Source organism: Hylobates moloch, unplaced genomic scaffold (genome assembly GCF_009828535.3).
Source record: "Hylobates moloch isolate HMO894 unplaced genomic scaffold, HMol_V3 SCAFFOLD_2, whole genome shotgun sequence".
NCBI lineage: Eukaryota > Metazoa > Chordata > Mammalia > Primates > Hylobatidae > Hylobates > Hylobates moloch.
In genome coordinates, this window is record NW_026652277.1 from 105,159,032 (window position 1) to 105,175,248 (window position 16,217).

General features: G+C 41.3%; 1 protein-coding gene across 3 annotated transcripts in view; it reads left to right on the forward strand.

The window, feature by feature from the left end:
- SLC35A1 (solute carrier family 35 member A1) overlaps window positions 1-16,217 on the forward strand; it is a 41,644-nt gene that overhangs the window by 630 nt on the left and 24,797 nt on the right. For 2 of the 3 annotated variants that reach the window (XM_032154870.2, XM_032154880.2), the window contains exons 1-2: window positions 1,582-1,713; window positions 6,076-6,253. In XM_032154870.2, the coding sequence (XP_032010761.1) occupies window positions 1,698-1,713; window positions 6,076-6,253 (194 nt within the window). In that variant the 5' untranslated portion in view covers window positions 1,582-1,697. Of the gene's footprint in view, window positions 1-1,581; window positions 1,714-6,075; window positions 6,254-16,217 lie in introns of those variants that run through there. The other variant, XM_058435385.1, reaches the window with a different exon arrangement.

The window sequence follows — 16,217 nt, forward strand, 5'->3', positions numbered from 1 at the left end:
GCAGGCTTACAAGGGCCTTTTGGAACAAATTGAGCATTTAGAAATTATACTTAATTGAGGTAAGTTGACACTATAATGATAGTCCAAAATGGGAAGAGATAAACCACACAAAGCAGTAGCTGTAAAACAAAGGAAGGACTATATGATAGAATATTTTTAATTTTTAAAATTAATTTCAAGTACATATATGAATGTTCTGTTTAAATGTATGCATAAGTACATACACAGTAGAGAACTGAATAATTCTACAAGTGGAAACTGTACGAATTACAGTAAGGGAAGATTAGCACCAGTGAGCACACTTACTACCAGGTAGAGGAAAAGTCCAACACTATTACAAAATGAGATTAATCAAATGTCTGCCTCTACAAAGTCAACTCTGGTCTCCCAGGAGTGCCTCCCAATATTAATATGATGCTATTAAGGCATGCAAAATGTTCCAATAATGTTAACAGACCAGATGTATCTATATGTATATTTAACAAGACAATGGTATATAACCAACCCTCTAAAAGGACAATTTTGTAGAAAGAACATGCTGCAGAAGGTGTGGGCTGCTGGGCAGCTCAGAATCTTGCATCCCTATTCCTGTAAGTGCTGAAGTATTTTCATATTATTTAAAACCAATCCACGTATCATGAACATCTTTTATTTCACCAATGAATTATTTCTAATATCAATTATGATAGCTAGTTAACATCCCCTAGTGAAAGTGGAGATTATAGTGTTTAAAATGCCTGTTGATACATCTAATTTTTTTTTGTTTTTTTGAGATGAAGTCTCACTGTGTCGCCCAGGCTGGAGTGCAGGGGCGCGATCTCGGCTCACTCTAATCTCCCGGGTTCAAGTGATTCTACCGCTTCGGCCTCCTGAGTAGCTGGGATTACTGGTGCGCGCCACCATGCCCGGCTAATTTTTTGTATTTTTAGTAAAGACGGGGTTTCGCCATATTGGCCAGGTTGGTCTCGAACCCCTGACCTTAGGTGATCCATCTGCCTCGACTTCCCAAAGTGCTGGGATTACAGACGTGAGCCACCAAGCCCGGCCGATACATCTGATTTTTTAAAGGCCGTTTTGTTGTGCGAAGATCATTAGTTAGAATGTCTGAGTGGGTAAACATAACCGATGACAATGCTGACGATTTGGAACAGGCACAAGACTTCTGAACAATATGTAGCATAAATTATAACTTATCTAGAACACAAGGTAACAGTGGAAGATAATGAGCTAGGTGGAAGTTACAAATGTTGCCGCAAGTAGTTTCTGTTACTTCACGAGTTCTGGGAGCTTCTCTAACAGCTTTGACAGGAGTGAATCCCTAAGGCTAAACCCAAATCCTTATTTGCCGCCTACTCACACCTTTGTGAGGACTACGATTCCCAGAAGGCAACGCTCCCTTCACTCAACTTCCTTAGCCGGCGGGGAGCCGCCGTTTACAGAACCACCTCCCAACCGAATTTCACACACCTGTTACCTAGGACGTGGCCGGGAAGGCTTCCCTTCGATCCGCGTTCTCCCATTTTGGAGTGTAGCTTGGATTCCTGAGCCCAGTTTTAGTGCTTGGCCGACCGGGAGGCCGGCGAGGCGCTCTAGGCCGAGCGGCTTCGTCTCTATGACCACAAGGGGCGGTCCCCGGTGTCCTGCGCGGAGGCGCGGAGGGGGCGGGCGTCAGTTCCGCACGGGGCTGTCGGGGCACCATGGCTGCCCCGAGAGGTGAGGACTGGGGCTACTGGGAGTGGGGAGTCTGCGGGGGGCGGCGGCGGGCGAGCATCTGCGCTGGTCAGCCCCTGTCGGGCAGCGGAGCACCCTGGTTGCCTACTGCCTCTGGGGCCGGGCTGAGGCGTCAGGAGTTTGCTTGGAGCCTCTCCCGGCAGTCAGGGCAGCCGGCTTCCCGCTGCGGCTGCAGTCTCCGCGGCTGACTCCGCGCTGGGCAGGTCGGCAGTCAGAGACCGCACTGACCTCCACTAGCTGGGAGTGGGTGGGAACCGAATTCTGACAGGCCGGGGCTGCGGCGGACCCGGAGAGGGGCCAGGTCGTGGGTCCAGGGCTGGACCGCATTACCCAGCGAGGCAGGACAGTTCTTGGCCCTGGCCCCGCGGCTCCGGTCTCCTCTGCGCCTCCTGCCCTGTGAATGCTTAGAGGCTTAAAGGCAGGCTCCGGGCGCAGATCCCACGCGGCGGCTGGGCCATGCAACAACCACTAAAGACATCACTGGGGCGTCAAAACAGCACTGAAATCGTAACGAAAGGAAGGTAACAGTCGTTAACAGTTCCCACCTGTATGCGGTATGTAATTGTGAGAATGCTGTATGCAGTTAGAAGGAACACTGATATTTGGGGTGGAAGCTGAGATCCACCTCCCTCCTCGCAAGGGAAGGCACATTCGGGTGAAGGAGTATTTGTTGACTAATTGACATTTAAGGAGGGCGAGTCTAATTGACTCCGCACCACTTTTTGCTGAGCGGTGTGTGTAAGTTGGGACCAGATGTGGATTCTTTGACTGTGGTGCATTAACTAGGAGAAGTGGGGCAACACCCGGATTCTTGCTCCACCCTTACTCCATAAAGCACTTGGCTTCACCCTTGAATAAATATTGAACGAATACCTAAGGAATATCTTCTTGCGTGGGTGTCAAGTTATTTTCCCTGTTGCGGGGTCCATGTTTATCATCAGGCCCGGCCCAGGGGCATTGTCTTTAGTTGCATATGCTTCTCTTATGTCTTCTTTCTGTTTCATTTCAAATAAGTCCAATCTTAAAAGCCTTTTTTTGTAGCAACACACGAAATAAAGGAAAAAGAAATAGAATTGTTTTGACAACTAAAATGGAATGGGGATAGCAAAATCGATCCGAACGAAAGCTTATAAATTACAGAAGTCCAATCATTACTTGAAATAGCTGCAACAATGTAAAGGTTTAGGCTTATTGCAAATACATATTTGTTGAGCTTTGATTGTAATCCTAACAAAATTACACTTTCCATAGTTTCCGAATGTCCACAAAAGATTGATCTGGGACTTCCTGAATTTCCAAGTTCTTAGGTATTACAAATAATGTCCCCATAAACTATAGTAAAACATAACTGAAAAAAACATTTTAAACTGTAAGTTTCTTTTGGGGGACATTTCCACATAGACACTATGTGGGAGCTAACAGAACTTCGTGAGAAGCAGGGAACAATGCAGGGTTAAGATGTGGCTGCCAGTTGAGTTGTGGGCTAGGTTTATAGTTACTGGCATTGGGTGTGATTTGAATTATTTGCCCAATTTGAAGTGATTACATATAGACTTTTGATATTACCCTGAAATAATTGAAATTGCTAATAACTGAAATTTTATACTGGAGAAATTGTGAACGGAGTGAACAAGAAATAGTTTGGTCTGATGTTAAACTGCCAGAGAAAATCGTACTTAAAAACATTTAGTATTTAAAAGTTGAAATACGTTTAAAACTGGTATTCCATGTCAAAGCCCAATCTGTTTTGCACATACCTAAACTTACTTGATTACTCTTCCACTTAGATCAGTAGTTATTTTCAAGAATATAATATATATTCCTATATAATCACTATGCAAAAAGGTATTTTTTCAAGTTAATGACAATATTGTAAGTCAGAATATGTAGGCTATCAGATGTATTCGGTTTAGTGTTTAAATATTCACTATGTTTTTGGAATCAGGAACCTACACAATAGCTAAAATAAAGTACTTTTTAGTTTATCAGCCCTAACTTCTCTTATTTATGAAAGTGTTGATAATCTAGCACATGAGTTGGCAAACTTTTCCTTTGAAGGGCTGGATAGTCTCTTGTCATAACTAGTCAGATCTGCTGTTGTAGGGAAAAAAAAGTAGCCTGGATAATTTAGAAACAAATGAACATGGCTATGTTCTAATAAAACTATTCATGGACACTAAAATTTGAATTTCATGCAATTTTCATGTATCACAAGATGTTATTACATTTTTTATCAACCATTTAAAAATGTAAAACCATCGTGAGTTCACAGGCCTCATGTAAACTAGCGACATATATAGTTTGTTCACCCTTTATCTAGAAGGTGGGAAGTGCCTTCTTTTCTACTGATTAAAGGTTATTGCTGTTTATTTTTGAAGTCATATTTTTTCCCTTGTGTAGGAAAGCTTTAGAACAAAGGAAGTATTATAGTGATCTCCTTCACTTCCTTTTATATAAACACTGATTTTTGGCTCCTCAGATCTTTTGGAAAGAAGGTTTAAGCAGTTAAAAACTATTTCTTCTGTTTTACTTTTTATTTAAAACCTGATATGATTTTTTAAAATTGCCTGCAGTTCAGAAAATATTTTTTAATTCACTTGGGAAAATATTTATATTGAAGAACTTCTTTCCTTGTAAGTTCCAACCACATTGTATCTAAAGATAATCTGTTTGAAATTCCTGTTTTATTTCCCTATGAAAACAGTCTTTGAATTGTGATTAGGCTCGCAAAGCAGTGAACAAAATCGTACTTAGCATATAATGTAGTTAAAGTAGCAGGCTGGAGTCACCCGCTGTCCTTCTGGTTCTTAACCTGGAGTTGTCAAAGTATGGCTCTGGAAAGCTTAAAATATTTGTTTCTGGCCCTTTACAGAAACATTTGCTGATCCCTGTTTAACCTTGAGCCTAAAGATTTGAATGGAGGTTAAGGGGAACTGGGGGACAATAGGTGGGAGGTGGGTAAGGAAAGTAGAAATAGTTGGATCCTTGGGTGATGGCAGTACCCGAGCAGGTCTGGGAATAAGGAGGTATGAGGGAGACTTGGTACCCACTGCCTATGGTTTTACCAAAGGTCTTGGACAGGCTCTGGTGCCTGAGAGATGGCTGCTGCTCAGATATACTTGCAGGCAATTCTTAAATTGATTGTTTATATGTTTCCTGCGTTTCTAGTTTTATAGAGCTGTGTTCTTAATATTCTTTTCCTGTGTTAGGAATTATTGTTTTGTATAATGCAATGAAATGAGTGGCTAGATGTAAGTTCTTATTGTGATAAAGTTTTATATTAAGCTCCACTCATTTCTCAATTATTATTTTCTTTCTGCTGCCTCTAAATCTAGAATATACATTGCTGCAGTTGGTTTCATGCTTTGCATCCACAGGTTTGTAATCATAAAAATATTTAAAATATGTGCTGGTGCCAGGCGTGGTGGCTAATGCCTGTAATCCCAGCACTTTGGGAGGCCGAGGTGGGCGGATCACCTGAGGTCAGGGGTTCGAGACCAGCCTGGCCAACATGGTGAAACCTCTTCCCTACTAAAAATACAAAAATTAGCTGGGCGTAGTGACGGGTGCCTGTAATCCCAGCTGCTCAAGAGCTAAGGCGGGAGAATTGCATGAACCCGGGAGGCGGAGTTTGCAGTGAGCCGAGATCACGTCAAGATCATGCCACTGCACTCCAGCCTGGGTGACAGAGTGAGTCCCTGTCCTAAAATATATGTCTGGCGCGGTGGGTCACACCTGTAATTCCAGCACTTCAGGAGGCGGAGGCGGGCGGATCACTTGAGGTCAGGAGTTAGAGACCAGCCTGGCCAACATGGGGAAACCCCATCTCTACTAAAAACGCAAAAAATTACCTGGCCGTGGTAGTGCACACCTGTAGTCCTGGGAGGCTGAGGCACGAGAATCGCTTGAACCTGGGAGGCGGAGGTTGCAGTGAGCTGAGATTGCGCCCGTGTTCTCCAGCCTGGGGGACAGAGTGAGACCCTGTCTCCAAAAAAAACCCACCACCACCAATAGTATATATATATATATATATAATGTAATTTATAACATCCTGAACTAGAATCAGTATGCTACATAGTCTTGCAATTGGGGCACTCCCCAGGAACAAAACTTATGCCTAATTGGCTGATGTTTAAAGTCAGCTGTGGGGTGTGTGTGTGTGTGTGTGTGTGTACATGCTCATGTAATTGGCAAGCATTGTTTTGAAAAAAATTTTTAAACATGAGTTTTAGAAAATATTTTGTGCTTGGAATTGGAAAGTATTTTTGGGCTATAACTAGTTTATTAGCTTATATATACATATATTGTCTACTAAGTAATGTCTTTGTTGCACGTATTTTCCAGACAATGTCACTTTATTATTCAAGTTATACTGCTTGGCAGTGATGACCCTGATGGCTGCAGCCTATACCATAGCTTTAAGATACACAAGGACATCAGACAAAGAACTCTACTTTTCAACCACAGCCGTGTGTATCACAGAAGTTATAAAGTTGTTGCTAAGTGTGGGAATTTTAGCTAAGTGAGTATAAATACTTACAGTGTGTTAAATTATTTTTCTACCTGGTGAGGGTATTTGTTAGAAAATTCAAGCTACATCTTTATATGTTTAGTTGCTCTGGGCCAGTGTTTCTCAACTAGGGGTGATGTTGCCCCCCAGAAGATTTTTTAGTTCTCACAACTTGAGAGATGCTACTGGCATCTAGTGGGTGGAGACCAAGGATGCTGCTAAACATCCTGCAGTCCCCACGACAGCCTCACAACAAAGATTTATCCAGCCCCAAATGTCAGTATTGCTGAGGCTGAAGAATGCTGCTGTAGAGTAGGAGTTGGCAAACTATGTCCCATGGGCCAAATCCAGCTTGCTCCCTGGTTTTGGTGTAATGGAGATTGACTGGATTGCAAAGCCTAAAATATTTACTGTTTGGCCCTTACAGAAAACAATTATTGACTTGTGTTTTGGATGAATATAATAATAATAACATTTCTTGAGTGTTTCCTATGTTAAGTGCTGGACACTGTGCTATGTGTTTTTTTTGTTTTCTCATTTACTTCTTCCACATTTTCAAGGTAAGTACTTTACCCCTGTTTTATTGACATAGCATCTGAGGTTCCTTAAGATTACACTGTTAATATGTGGCAGCACCGGGCTTTGAATCAGAAACATCATGCAAGAATTGTTTAGCTAAGGATGTGGTATAAGAGAGGGTTAAGAATTAGGGGCATTGGAGGAGATAGACCTAATTTTAATCCTAGACTGAGATTGTGGCTGCATACACACTTGTAACCTCTTTAAGCTTCAGTTTGTTCATTTTTTTAATTTGAGAAAATAATATGGGGTGCTGAAAATTAAATGAAATCTAATAGGTAAATTACCAGGGGAAAGATTTACGAGATGGGGACCTATTTGAGTCCTTGGGACAGTTAAGAAGTCATACAGGTTTCAAGATGTGTGTTGGTGAGTGAAGGGAAGCAGGGAGGACTAGTGTTGTATGTAGGCTTTTATGTAGAAACAGACATTACATTTAAATATTGAAATGTTACAAGACATTGTGATTGCTTCAGCTTCAGCAATGTGTGTTGAGACAGTTGATAATGCAACTGCAAGCATGGCTATCATTTTGGGAAAGATACCCAGTGAAAGTGTTGAAAATTGGTTCTAGATCTTGAAAAGGATTATACTAATCCACTTGAAGTAGTTCAAATATGAAAAAGATGTGTTATAAATAAAGTTTCAGTGCCACAAAAAAAAAACAGCACTCGAATACAAAATTTTCTTTTTTTTTCTTCTCAGCAAGGCAGTTTTCCTTCTATAGAAGGATGTGCCCTCACAGATGGAGCAATGGTGAGCGCACACCTGGACAAGGGAGGAAAAGGGGGTCTTATTCCTGATGGGCATGGCCCCTGCTGCTGTGTCATTCCCCTATTGGCTAGGGTTAGACCGCACAGGCTAAACTAATTCCAATTGGCTAATTTAAAGAGAGTGATGGGATGAGTGGTTTGACAGGAAAAATGGTTATGGCAGAGCAGGAAATTGGAATGAGTCAGGGTGGAGAATGAGCAGGTAATCAGAATGAGTCAGGGTGGAGAGGGTAATCAGAAAAGGTTGCTTTACGAGGAAGTTAAGTTTAAAAGTAGAAGGCAAAGGATTGAACATACTGACATATTGATTCTTTGAAGAGAAATTTAGAACTCGTATCTAACAATCCCCTCCTCTTGCATTTTCCTTATAGCTCTCTTCTCTTCAAACTTCTTTAACATGCCTTGGCTTAGTTCTGCTTGATTTTCCAAAAGAAGAAGCTTCTCTGGATAAGGTGGAGGATGGTTAAGGGAGATTTTAGGAAGTTCCATTTCTATGAGCGCTTACTCTGCACCAACCCACAGATGCATGGTGTGACACAGCACCCGACAAGAATAAGTACACCCATTACAGCTGTGAGGGAAGTAAGAATTGAGGCTGTTATTCCTTTCCATTTACCGAACCACTTTTCTAGCCATCCTGTAAAGGAGTCATTTACCCCTGAGTTGCTGGCTAACTCATTGGACAGAGCAGTCAGACCTTGCAATGCCTTTGTTATACTTCCATTAGGGGCAGTGTTGTTTAGGATGAAGGTACAACATTCACTTTTAATCATGATGCAAACTCCTCCTCTTTCTGCTAATATCATGTCTAAGGCTATCCTATTTTCCCAAGCCATCTGGCAGTTAGTCCCTAATTGCTCAGCTATTCCTTTAACAGCATCTCTAGTGTAGTTAATAAATTGCCGTTGGTTGTAATAGATGTAGTTTATCCAATCTATGTTTTTATTAATTGTCACCCACCAAAATATTGACTCAAATCCTGCAGCTATTTGATTTTGGGCTTTAAATTGATCTGGTATTCCCTGTGGGACTCCAATTGCATCTAAATAGACATGAGAGTTGAAAGACCCATAAGGAGCTTCTCTCACTTTACGATGTCTTATTTTTCCTTCCTCTGGTTGATGAAATGCCAGAGTAAAAGGGATAGCCAATTGAACTAGAGCATAAGTACTGCCCTAATTATTTGGCAGAGTGTCCAGTAAAGGTCCTCCATAATACCACCATACATCCGCTCAGGGATGAATAAGGGCAGATTGACGGGTCACCTCTTGGAAGTGCCTGACTTCACTGCATCCTGTTAAGTCTCCAAGGAATGCCAAATTTTTCCCCTTGTCGTTGGAGACAGGAGGTAAAATTGGTTTTGGAAGATGGAGGCTGGATGGCCCTTGGGGGCTGACCTGCAGGGTGTTGGACTTCAGGAAATAGCAGAGAAATTGCTTAGCACAATTTGTTATTCCAGGCGGTAGAATCTTGAAAAAGCTACCACGCACTCCATGTCCACTTGATTTGAGGACCATCCCAGTGGAAAGGGAACAACCTGGGTCTCTGGCCTACCTTGCTCACAAGCGTAACAGTTACTTTTGTTTGAAGTGTGAATGGAATATTTAATCCATTTTAACCAGGCATTTACATCTTTATACCCTGTTTCAATGGCTATGGTTTGTCTTAGGTCTCCTATTTCTACTACTGAGACCTTGCTTTTGTCATTTGGCATGAGGCGAGGCATAGTTTTATTTCGTAGGTTTGTGAAAGGGGCAGTTGTAGGAGGTGGAGCGGGGAGAACAAAGCGCATCTTAAAGAAGCCTATAGGATCCTTTCCAGTGACCTCTGCTCCTAAACCATAGAAATGCTCTAAAGTGGGGTTAGAGTTGCTAGTGGTAGGAATAGTAATGGATACAGGCACTGTGTTAGGAAAGGAAAAGATAGATAGACTAAGCTTTTCTTAGCTTTAATTTGGTAGGGCTTGATCCGGGAACAATGGTCCATGATTCTGTTGATAATGGTGCTTGCTTGACTCGGGTGTGATGTGTCCATCCCCCTTCTGTGGTACAAACCATAGTCTTGGTGGTTAGCAGCACAAGGTAGGATCCTTCCCAGGCTGGCTCGAGTTTTCCTTCTTTCCACCCTTTGATGAGAGTGTGATCCCCAGGCTGGTGCCCGTTTACCAGAAATTCTAGGGGTGGTACCTGTGCTAAAAGACTTTTAGTTTTGAGGGAAAGGAAAGTGGAAGATAAACCAGGTATATACTTTATGAGAAACTGATCTTTTGTTTTAAATTTGGGGACACCAGGCTGGGTGCGGTGGCTCACGCCTGTAATCCCAGCACTTTGCCTCTATAAAATACAAATTACCAAGGTTGGTGGACATGCCTGTAATCCAGTAGGAAAATGAGGCAGAGAATCGTTGAACCTGGAGATCGTGCCATTGCACTCTAGCCTGTGCAACAAGAGTGAAACTCCGACTCAGAAAAAAAAAAAAAATTGGGGGACACCAGCAGTGGACTTTATAGTCCTTAGTGTCTTCTTCCTGAGAAATTTCCTTTAGCACCTATTTTTATTAGTTTTTAGACCAAAGAAAGCCAAACACCATTTTATATTTGACAATGCTTCCTGTATGAGTATACCAGATAAGCTAAATTTCACCTTTATATTAGTGTATTATTAATATTAAACTCAATTTTAATAAAACCCTGTAGACATATTTATCCAATTTTAATGTCTGACCATAAGGTAAGATTTCCATAGACTCTTTTTAACCTTCTATAAAATTTTGTTAAAGAGCAGGCTAGTGTTTTTTAGTGTTTTAAGAAAAACCCATTGTGCTTTTATTTTAATGTCCAGTTCACAGAAAAACTGGATCATACCCCTTTAACTTTAGCCAATATGGTTACACACAGAATTTCCTTTACAATTAACATTTTAAAACTTGCTTAAACCCTCAAAACAAAATTTTTTTTAACCTTTTAATGCAGGTAAAAATCCACATTCTATGCCTCCTTATTATCCTTTTACCAAAAGTATGTTTTACTTTCCTTATACACCTTGCACATAAACTGTTTCTTCAATAGTTTTACATTCAGGAGGCCTAATTACTTTTAAATTATACATTTCTTGCATAAATTCCCTTTTATAGCATTTTTCACGACTTTCATAATCTTCGACAGGCCTCAGTTTTCTGACTTCCTGCAAACATCCCTTTCTTTAAACAACCAGTTAATTTAGGATAATAATGTACCATATAACATTCTTTTTATATAAATTCTCCCCCCCTTCCTTTTTTTTCCGCCAAGATGATAACCATTCTTTTCCAAAGCAAACTTCCTTCAGGTCTGTGGACTAGACTGCCTAAGGCCAGAAGATTAGAAGTTAGGATAATACATATTACACTGCTAACTTTTAGCAAACTTTACCTTTGTTGAAAACCTTGTAAGTTTGGGATGTCAATTATCCTTTGCTATTAATAAGACTTTGTTTAGTTTAAATTAACTTAGAATTGGTATAGACCACTCATTCCTGATTCTGTAAGTACTTTAAGGCTTAGCTGAGTGCAAACAGCTTACCAACTATTAGGCAATTTTCCTAACTCTACTTCTATAAGAGTTTCCCTATCACTTACTGAATACCCATTGTGGCTTTTTCCCTCAGTCACGCGGGAAGAACCATCTATCGCCCTGTCCTGAAGGGAGTTCCTTCTAGGTCTGGTTGGACCTTTGTATGGTAATTAATTAAGATTTAGATCCCCTGTTAGGAAACCTGCTGGGTTAAGGGAATTATCAGTGGTTAATGTTAAATCATCTTTTTCTAACAGAATAGCCCCATACTTTAAGATTTTTGAGTTAGTACACTACCTTTTTGCCTTAGGATAATTCCGAATTGGTGAGGTGTGCTCACAATGAGGTTTCCTCTAAAGGTTATTTTTTCTACTTTCTTCTGTTAGCAAAGCAGTTGCCGGTACAGATTGAATGCATTTGGGTCATCCGCGGGTTACTGAGTTAAGGATTTTTGATAGGAAGGCTACGGGTCGTTAGTGATCTCACTGCTTTCAGGCTATGCCTTTGTTTACACTGACAACAAGGTGGTATTGGAGTGTTATAGAGTCATGGAGAAGACCTTCAATCATCAATTATAGGTTTTAAATTTGCCCTAGCTTGTAAAGGAATAGGGTACACTGTTTTTATTACTTCTCTCTGTCTCTCACTCTCTGACTCTCTGTCTCTTTCTCTTTCTCTCTCTCTCTCTCTCTCTCTCTCTAACTTCCTCTCCCAGTTTCTCTTTCCTCTCTGCTGGTATTTCCCTGCCTCTGCCAGCCGCTTATGCTGCTGTTTCTTCCCTCTCCTCCTTCCCCTAGGGGAGCGACCAATGGGAGTGGAGTTTAGCCTTTCTTTCCCCCGAGAAGAAGGGAAGGGGAGTTCTGAATATTTTTCTTACTACTGGAGGTTTGTGTGAGGTTCAGCTCCCCCACAATGGGGATTTCTCATCTCTTTGAGGTTCAGTGTACCCCCCATGGGGATTTTTCACCTTTTTGAGGTTCAACCCCCTGTAATGGGGATTTCTCAGTTCTTTGAGGTTCAGTCCCTGAAATTAGCGGAAGCCTCAACCCATCAAACCAGGGGTGTCTTCCCTTGCCTGTCCTGGAAGACTCAACCCCTCAAACCAGGGATGTCTTGCCTTGCCTGCTCTGGAAGGCTCAACCCCTCAAACCAGGGTGTCTTGCCTTGCCTGCCCTGGGAGGTTGACCTGTTTCCTCCCTTTCCCCCTCCGAAGGTCTCTTGCACACTTCCTACTCATGTTGTCCTCTCTGGCTGCTCCCCCAAGGGAGAATTAGGCCCTTCTTAGTGTTGGCGTGCTGGTATAAATCCCACAGCAGGATCTGCCCTAAGCCATATGAGGTAGCTACGGAACCGCAGAGAGGACCTACTCACTCCGTCCAGCAGTAGGACTTGTCACTATCCACACAACACCACAAGCAGGGTTGTCTGTGATCATTCACGCACACACACATTCAGCCCTCCAGAATTTGACCACCAAGGAAGTACTTTACTGGTTCCTGTGGTTTCTCCTTCATTGGTCTGTGCACAGTCATCGCCGTGGTATGTGAGGATCCTTTACCCCAGGTTGCCGGCCGGTTTGGTTTCCGTGTTGCTGAGAGCTCGGGTTATTCTTCGCACTGAGTGGGTCCTGATTTCTCACCCCCGAGGCCGCCACAAGGGGGCGGGGTGCGTCTCCTCACAAGAGAGAACCAGAGACCGCCTCTGGAGGGGAATGTAATCCCAGACGAGTCCCCAAATTGTTATAAAGTTTTGGTGCCGCAAAAGAAATAGCACTCAAATATAAAATTTTCTTTTTTTTTCTTCCCAGCAAGGCAGTTTCCTTCTGTAGAAGGGTACACCCTCACAGCTGGAGCAGTGTGAGCACACACTTGGACAAGGGAGGAAAAGGGGGTCTTATTCCTGATGGGCATGGCCCCTGCTGCTGTGTCATTCCCCTATTGGCTAGGGTTAGACCGCACAGGCTAAACTAATTCCGATTGGCTAATTTAAAGAGAGTGATGGGGTGAGTGGTTTGGCAGGAAAAATGGTTATGGCAGAGCAGGAAATTGGAATGAGTCAGGGTGGAGAATGAGCAGGTAATCTGAATGAATCAGGGTGGAGCAGGTAATTGGAATTAGGGTGAAGCAGGTAATCAGAATGAGTCAGGGTGGAGCAGGTAATCAGAATGAGTCAGGGTGGAGAGGGTAATCGGAAAAGGTGCTTTACGAAGAAGTTAAGTTTAAAAGTAGAAGGCAAAGAATTGAACGTACTGACATATTGATTCTTTGAAGAGAAATGTAGAACTTGTATGTAACAGATGAATAAAATACATGGCCAGACTATGGGCCATGAAGAGTGATATGAACAGTTAAGAGGAGCAGCAAATGAAAGGGCCTAGAGCTTTATAATGGTCTTTTAGATTTAGTGTTTGCAAAAAAGTAAAATATTTTCCAGGTACTCTGAGTGTTGTCATTTCTTTGTACACATATTAAAATTGGTAATTCAAAAAGAGTAAGTAGATGAAGGGCAAACAGGATGTTATGTAGTCTGTTAAAACACAGGTTGGATGTCAGTGCTTTATTTGCTGTGATGGAGAGGCTTCTAAATATTAGAAAATAATTTTTACAAAAAATGTTATGAGATGATTTGTTATATGCACAGGAAACCAAAGTTGATTCATGTTTGAATTTATATTTGCTTGAAAATTCTTTCCCATCTAATGTTAAAATAATTGTGTAAAGCTAAAAAAATGAAATTAGACTTTTTTCTTTGCTTTCAAATTAGAGAAGACTTTATCATCTCACAGAAAGGATGACAATTTCAGGATATTATGGGAGGCTGTGGAAGAATTATATTAGAAATAACTAAAGGTTTAGAACTTGAACTTCTCTTCAGAGGAGAAAAATTAAGAAGAACTTAGATCTTGGCCAGGTGTGGTGGCTCACACCTGTAATTCCAGCAGTTTGGAGGCCAAGGTGGGAGGATTTCTTGAGCCCAGGAGTTGGAGACCAGCCTGTCAACATGGTGAGACTCCATCTCAAAAAATAAAAAAATTAGCTGGGTGTAGTGGTGTGTGGCTGTAGTCACAGCTACCTGGGAGGCTGAGGTGGGAGGATTGCTTGAGCCTGCGAGGACCTGCAGTGAGCCATGATTGTACCACTGTACCCTATCCTAGCCTGGGCAACAGAGCAAAACTCTGTCTCAGAAAAAGAAAAACAAAACAAAACAAAAACATTAGAAGAACTTAGATCTTGATGATTAAAATAGTGTATTTCCCCATATTTCCAGAAAAATACTGCAGAGTTAATGTAAAAATTAGTAACATTTGCTCAATGTTGATTTGAGTTTTCTGGAGAATGAATACAGGGAAAGGAAAAGAAATTACTATTTAAATGGAAAAAAAATTAAACTTCATTTAAAACTATGATTAAATGAAGTAAAAGTTTCTTCCTTTTTGCCCATTCTTTACACTGTAATAAAGTACAATAACTATGTCATAGGGTTGATACAAAGTATTATACTAGAACTTCAATTTTTTTGGAACTGTGCAAAGCTTAACCTCATTATACAGCAGTCCATTTGGTGGTTTGTTTATTTAGTATGGTCTCTGATGCTGTTTACTCAGTAATGTTCTTTGCTTAGTGAATAATAGTCTTGGCTAATTGTTAAAGTAAGTACATATATTATACGGGAGTGGGAGGTGGGGGCAGAAACTTATCGAAGTAGCACCTGAAACCATGTTTTGGTTATAATTAAGGTTCACTTATATAATAACATATCACTGCCATATTCAAATCTGTGTTTCATTCCTTCCAAACATTGGAAGCAAATAGTCATTCTAAGTCATTTCAAGGTATTGTTAATAAGATATAATGGGACAGTCGGGTTCATGCATTCATTTATTTAGTTAGAAAATACCTATCAAGCCTCAATTATATACTCAACACTATTCTAGTGTTTTCACTAGAACACTGCAAATTAAAAAGGTGTAGTTCTGCCCTCATGGACTTACAGCCTATTGGAGAACCAAATATTATAATAAATAATAAATAGGTGATGTTATGAGGGAAAAGTAGAGGGTGCTACAAACACGCATAATAGAGGGCCTGCATTTGGATTAAAGGGTTTCCTCTCTGAGGAAGTTACATTGAAACCTAAACCTGTCAGTTGAGTAGACTTTAGGCAAGAAAAGAGCAGAGTGGAGGCAGAGAACTGTGTGTTTGAAATCCCTGAGGCAGAAAAGTCCTTGACTTTGGTGCTGAGATGAAGCAGGAGAGGTCATCAGGGTATCACAGTAGTAGTATGGGCCTGTTAAGGATTTTAGATTTAATCTGAAGTGCATTAGAAAAATCATTGAGTGGAGCCAGGTGCGGTGGCTCACACCTATAATCTCAGCACTTTGGGAGGCTGAGGCAGGTGGATCACTTGAGGTCAGGAGTTCAAGACCAGCCTGGCCAACATGGTGAAACCCCATCTCTACTAAAAATACAAAAATTAGCCGGGCGTGGTGGCACATGCCTGTATTCCAGCTACTTGGGAGGCTGAGGCAGGAGAATTGCTTGAACCTGGGAGGCGGAGGTTGCAGTGAGCTGAGATCACATGACTGCACTCCAGCCTGGGTGACAGAGCAAGACTCCGTCTCAAAAGAAAAAAAAGAAAAAGAAAAGAAAGTCATTAAATGGTTTAAGTGAGGGACTAACATAGAACCCATGTTGAGAGTCACTTTGACCTCTTTGAGAATGAATTGGAAGTAGGGAAACTTAATAGAGGCGAGATAATCACGTAGGATGACAGCACAGGTCACGAAGAGAAGTTAATGGATTTGAATTATGCTCTGGCAGTAGAATCTGTAGGACTTGGTGATGGGTTTGGATAAATAGTAAGTTCTGGTTAATCACAGTAGTTATGTTCTATAAAGTCACTACCAACACTAAACTAGTGAATACTAAACCCCTGCTCCTAGGGGATATACAGGGTAGGTTCCTGTGAGCAACTGATCACATTTTTGTCAATTAATCAATACAATAACCTTGTTTTATGTGTGCTTCAATCTAAAGACCCTTTATTTAATGTATATTATTGATTAATTAGCATT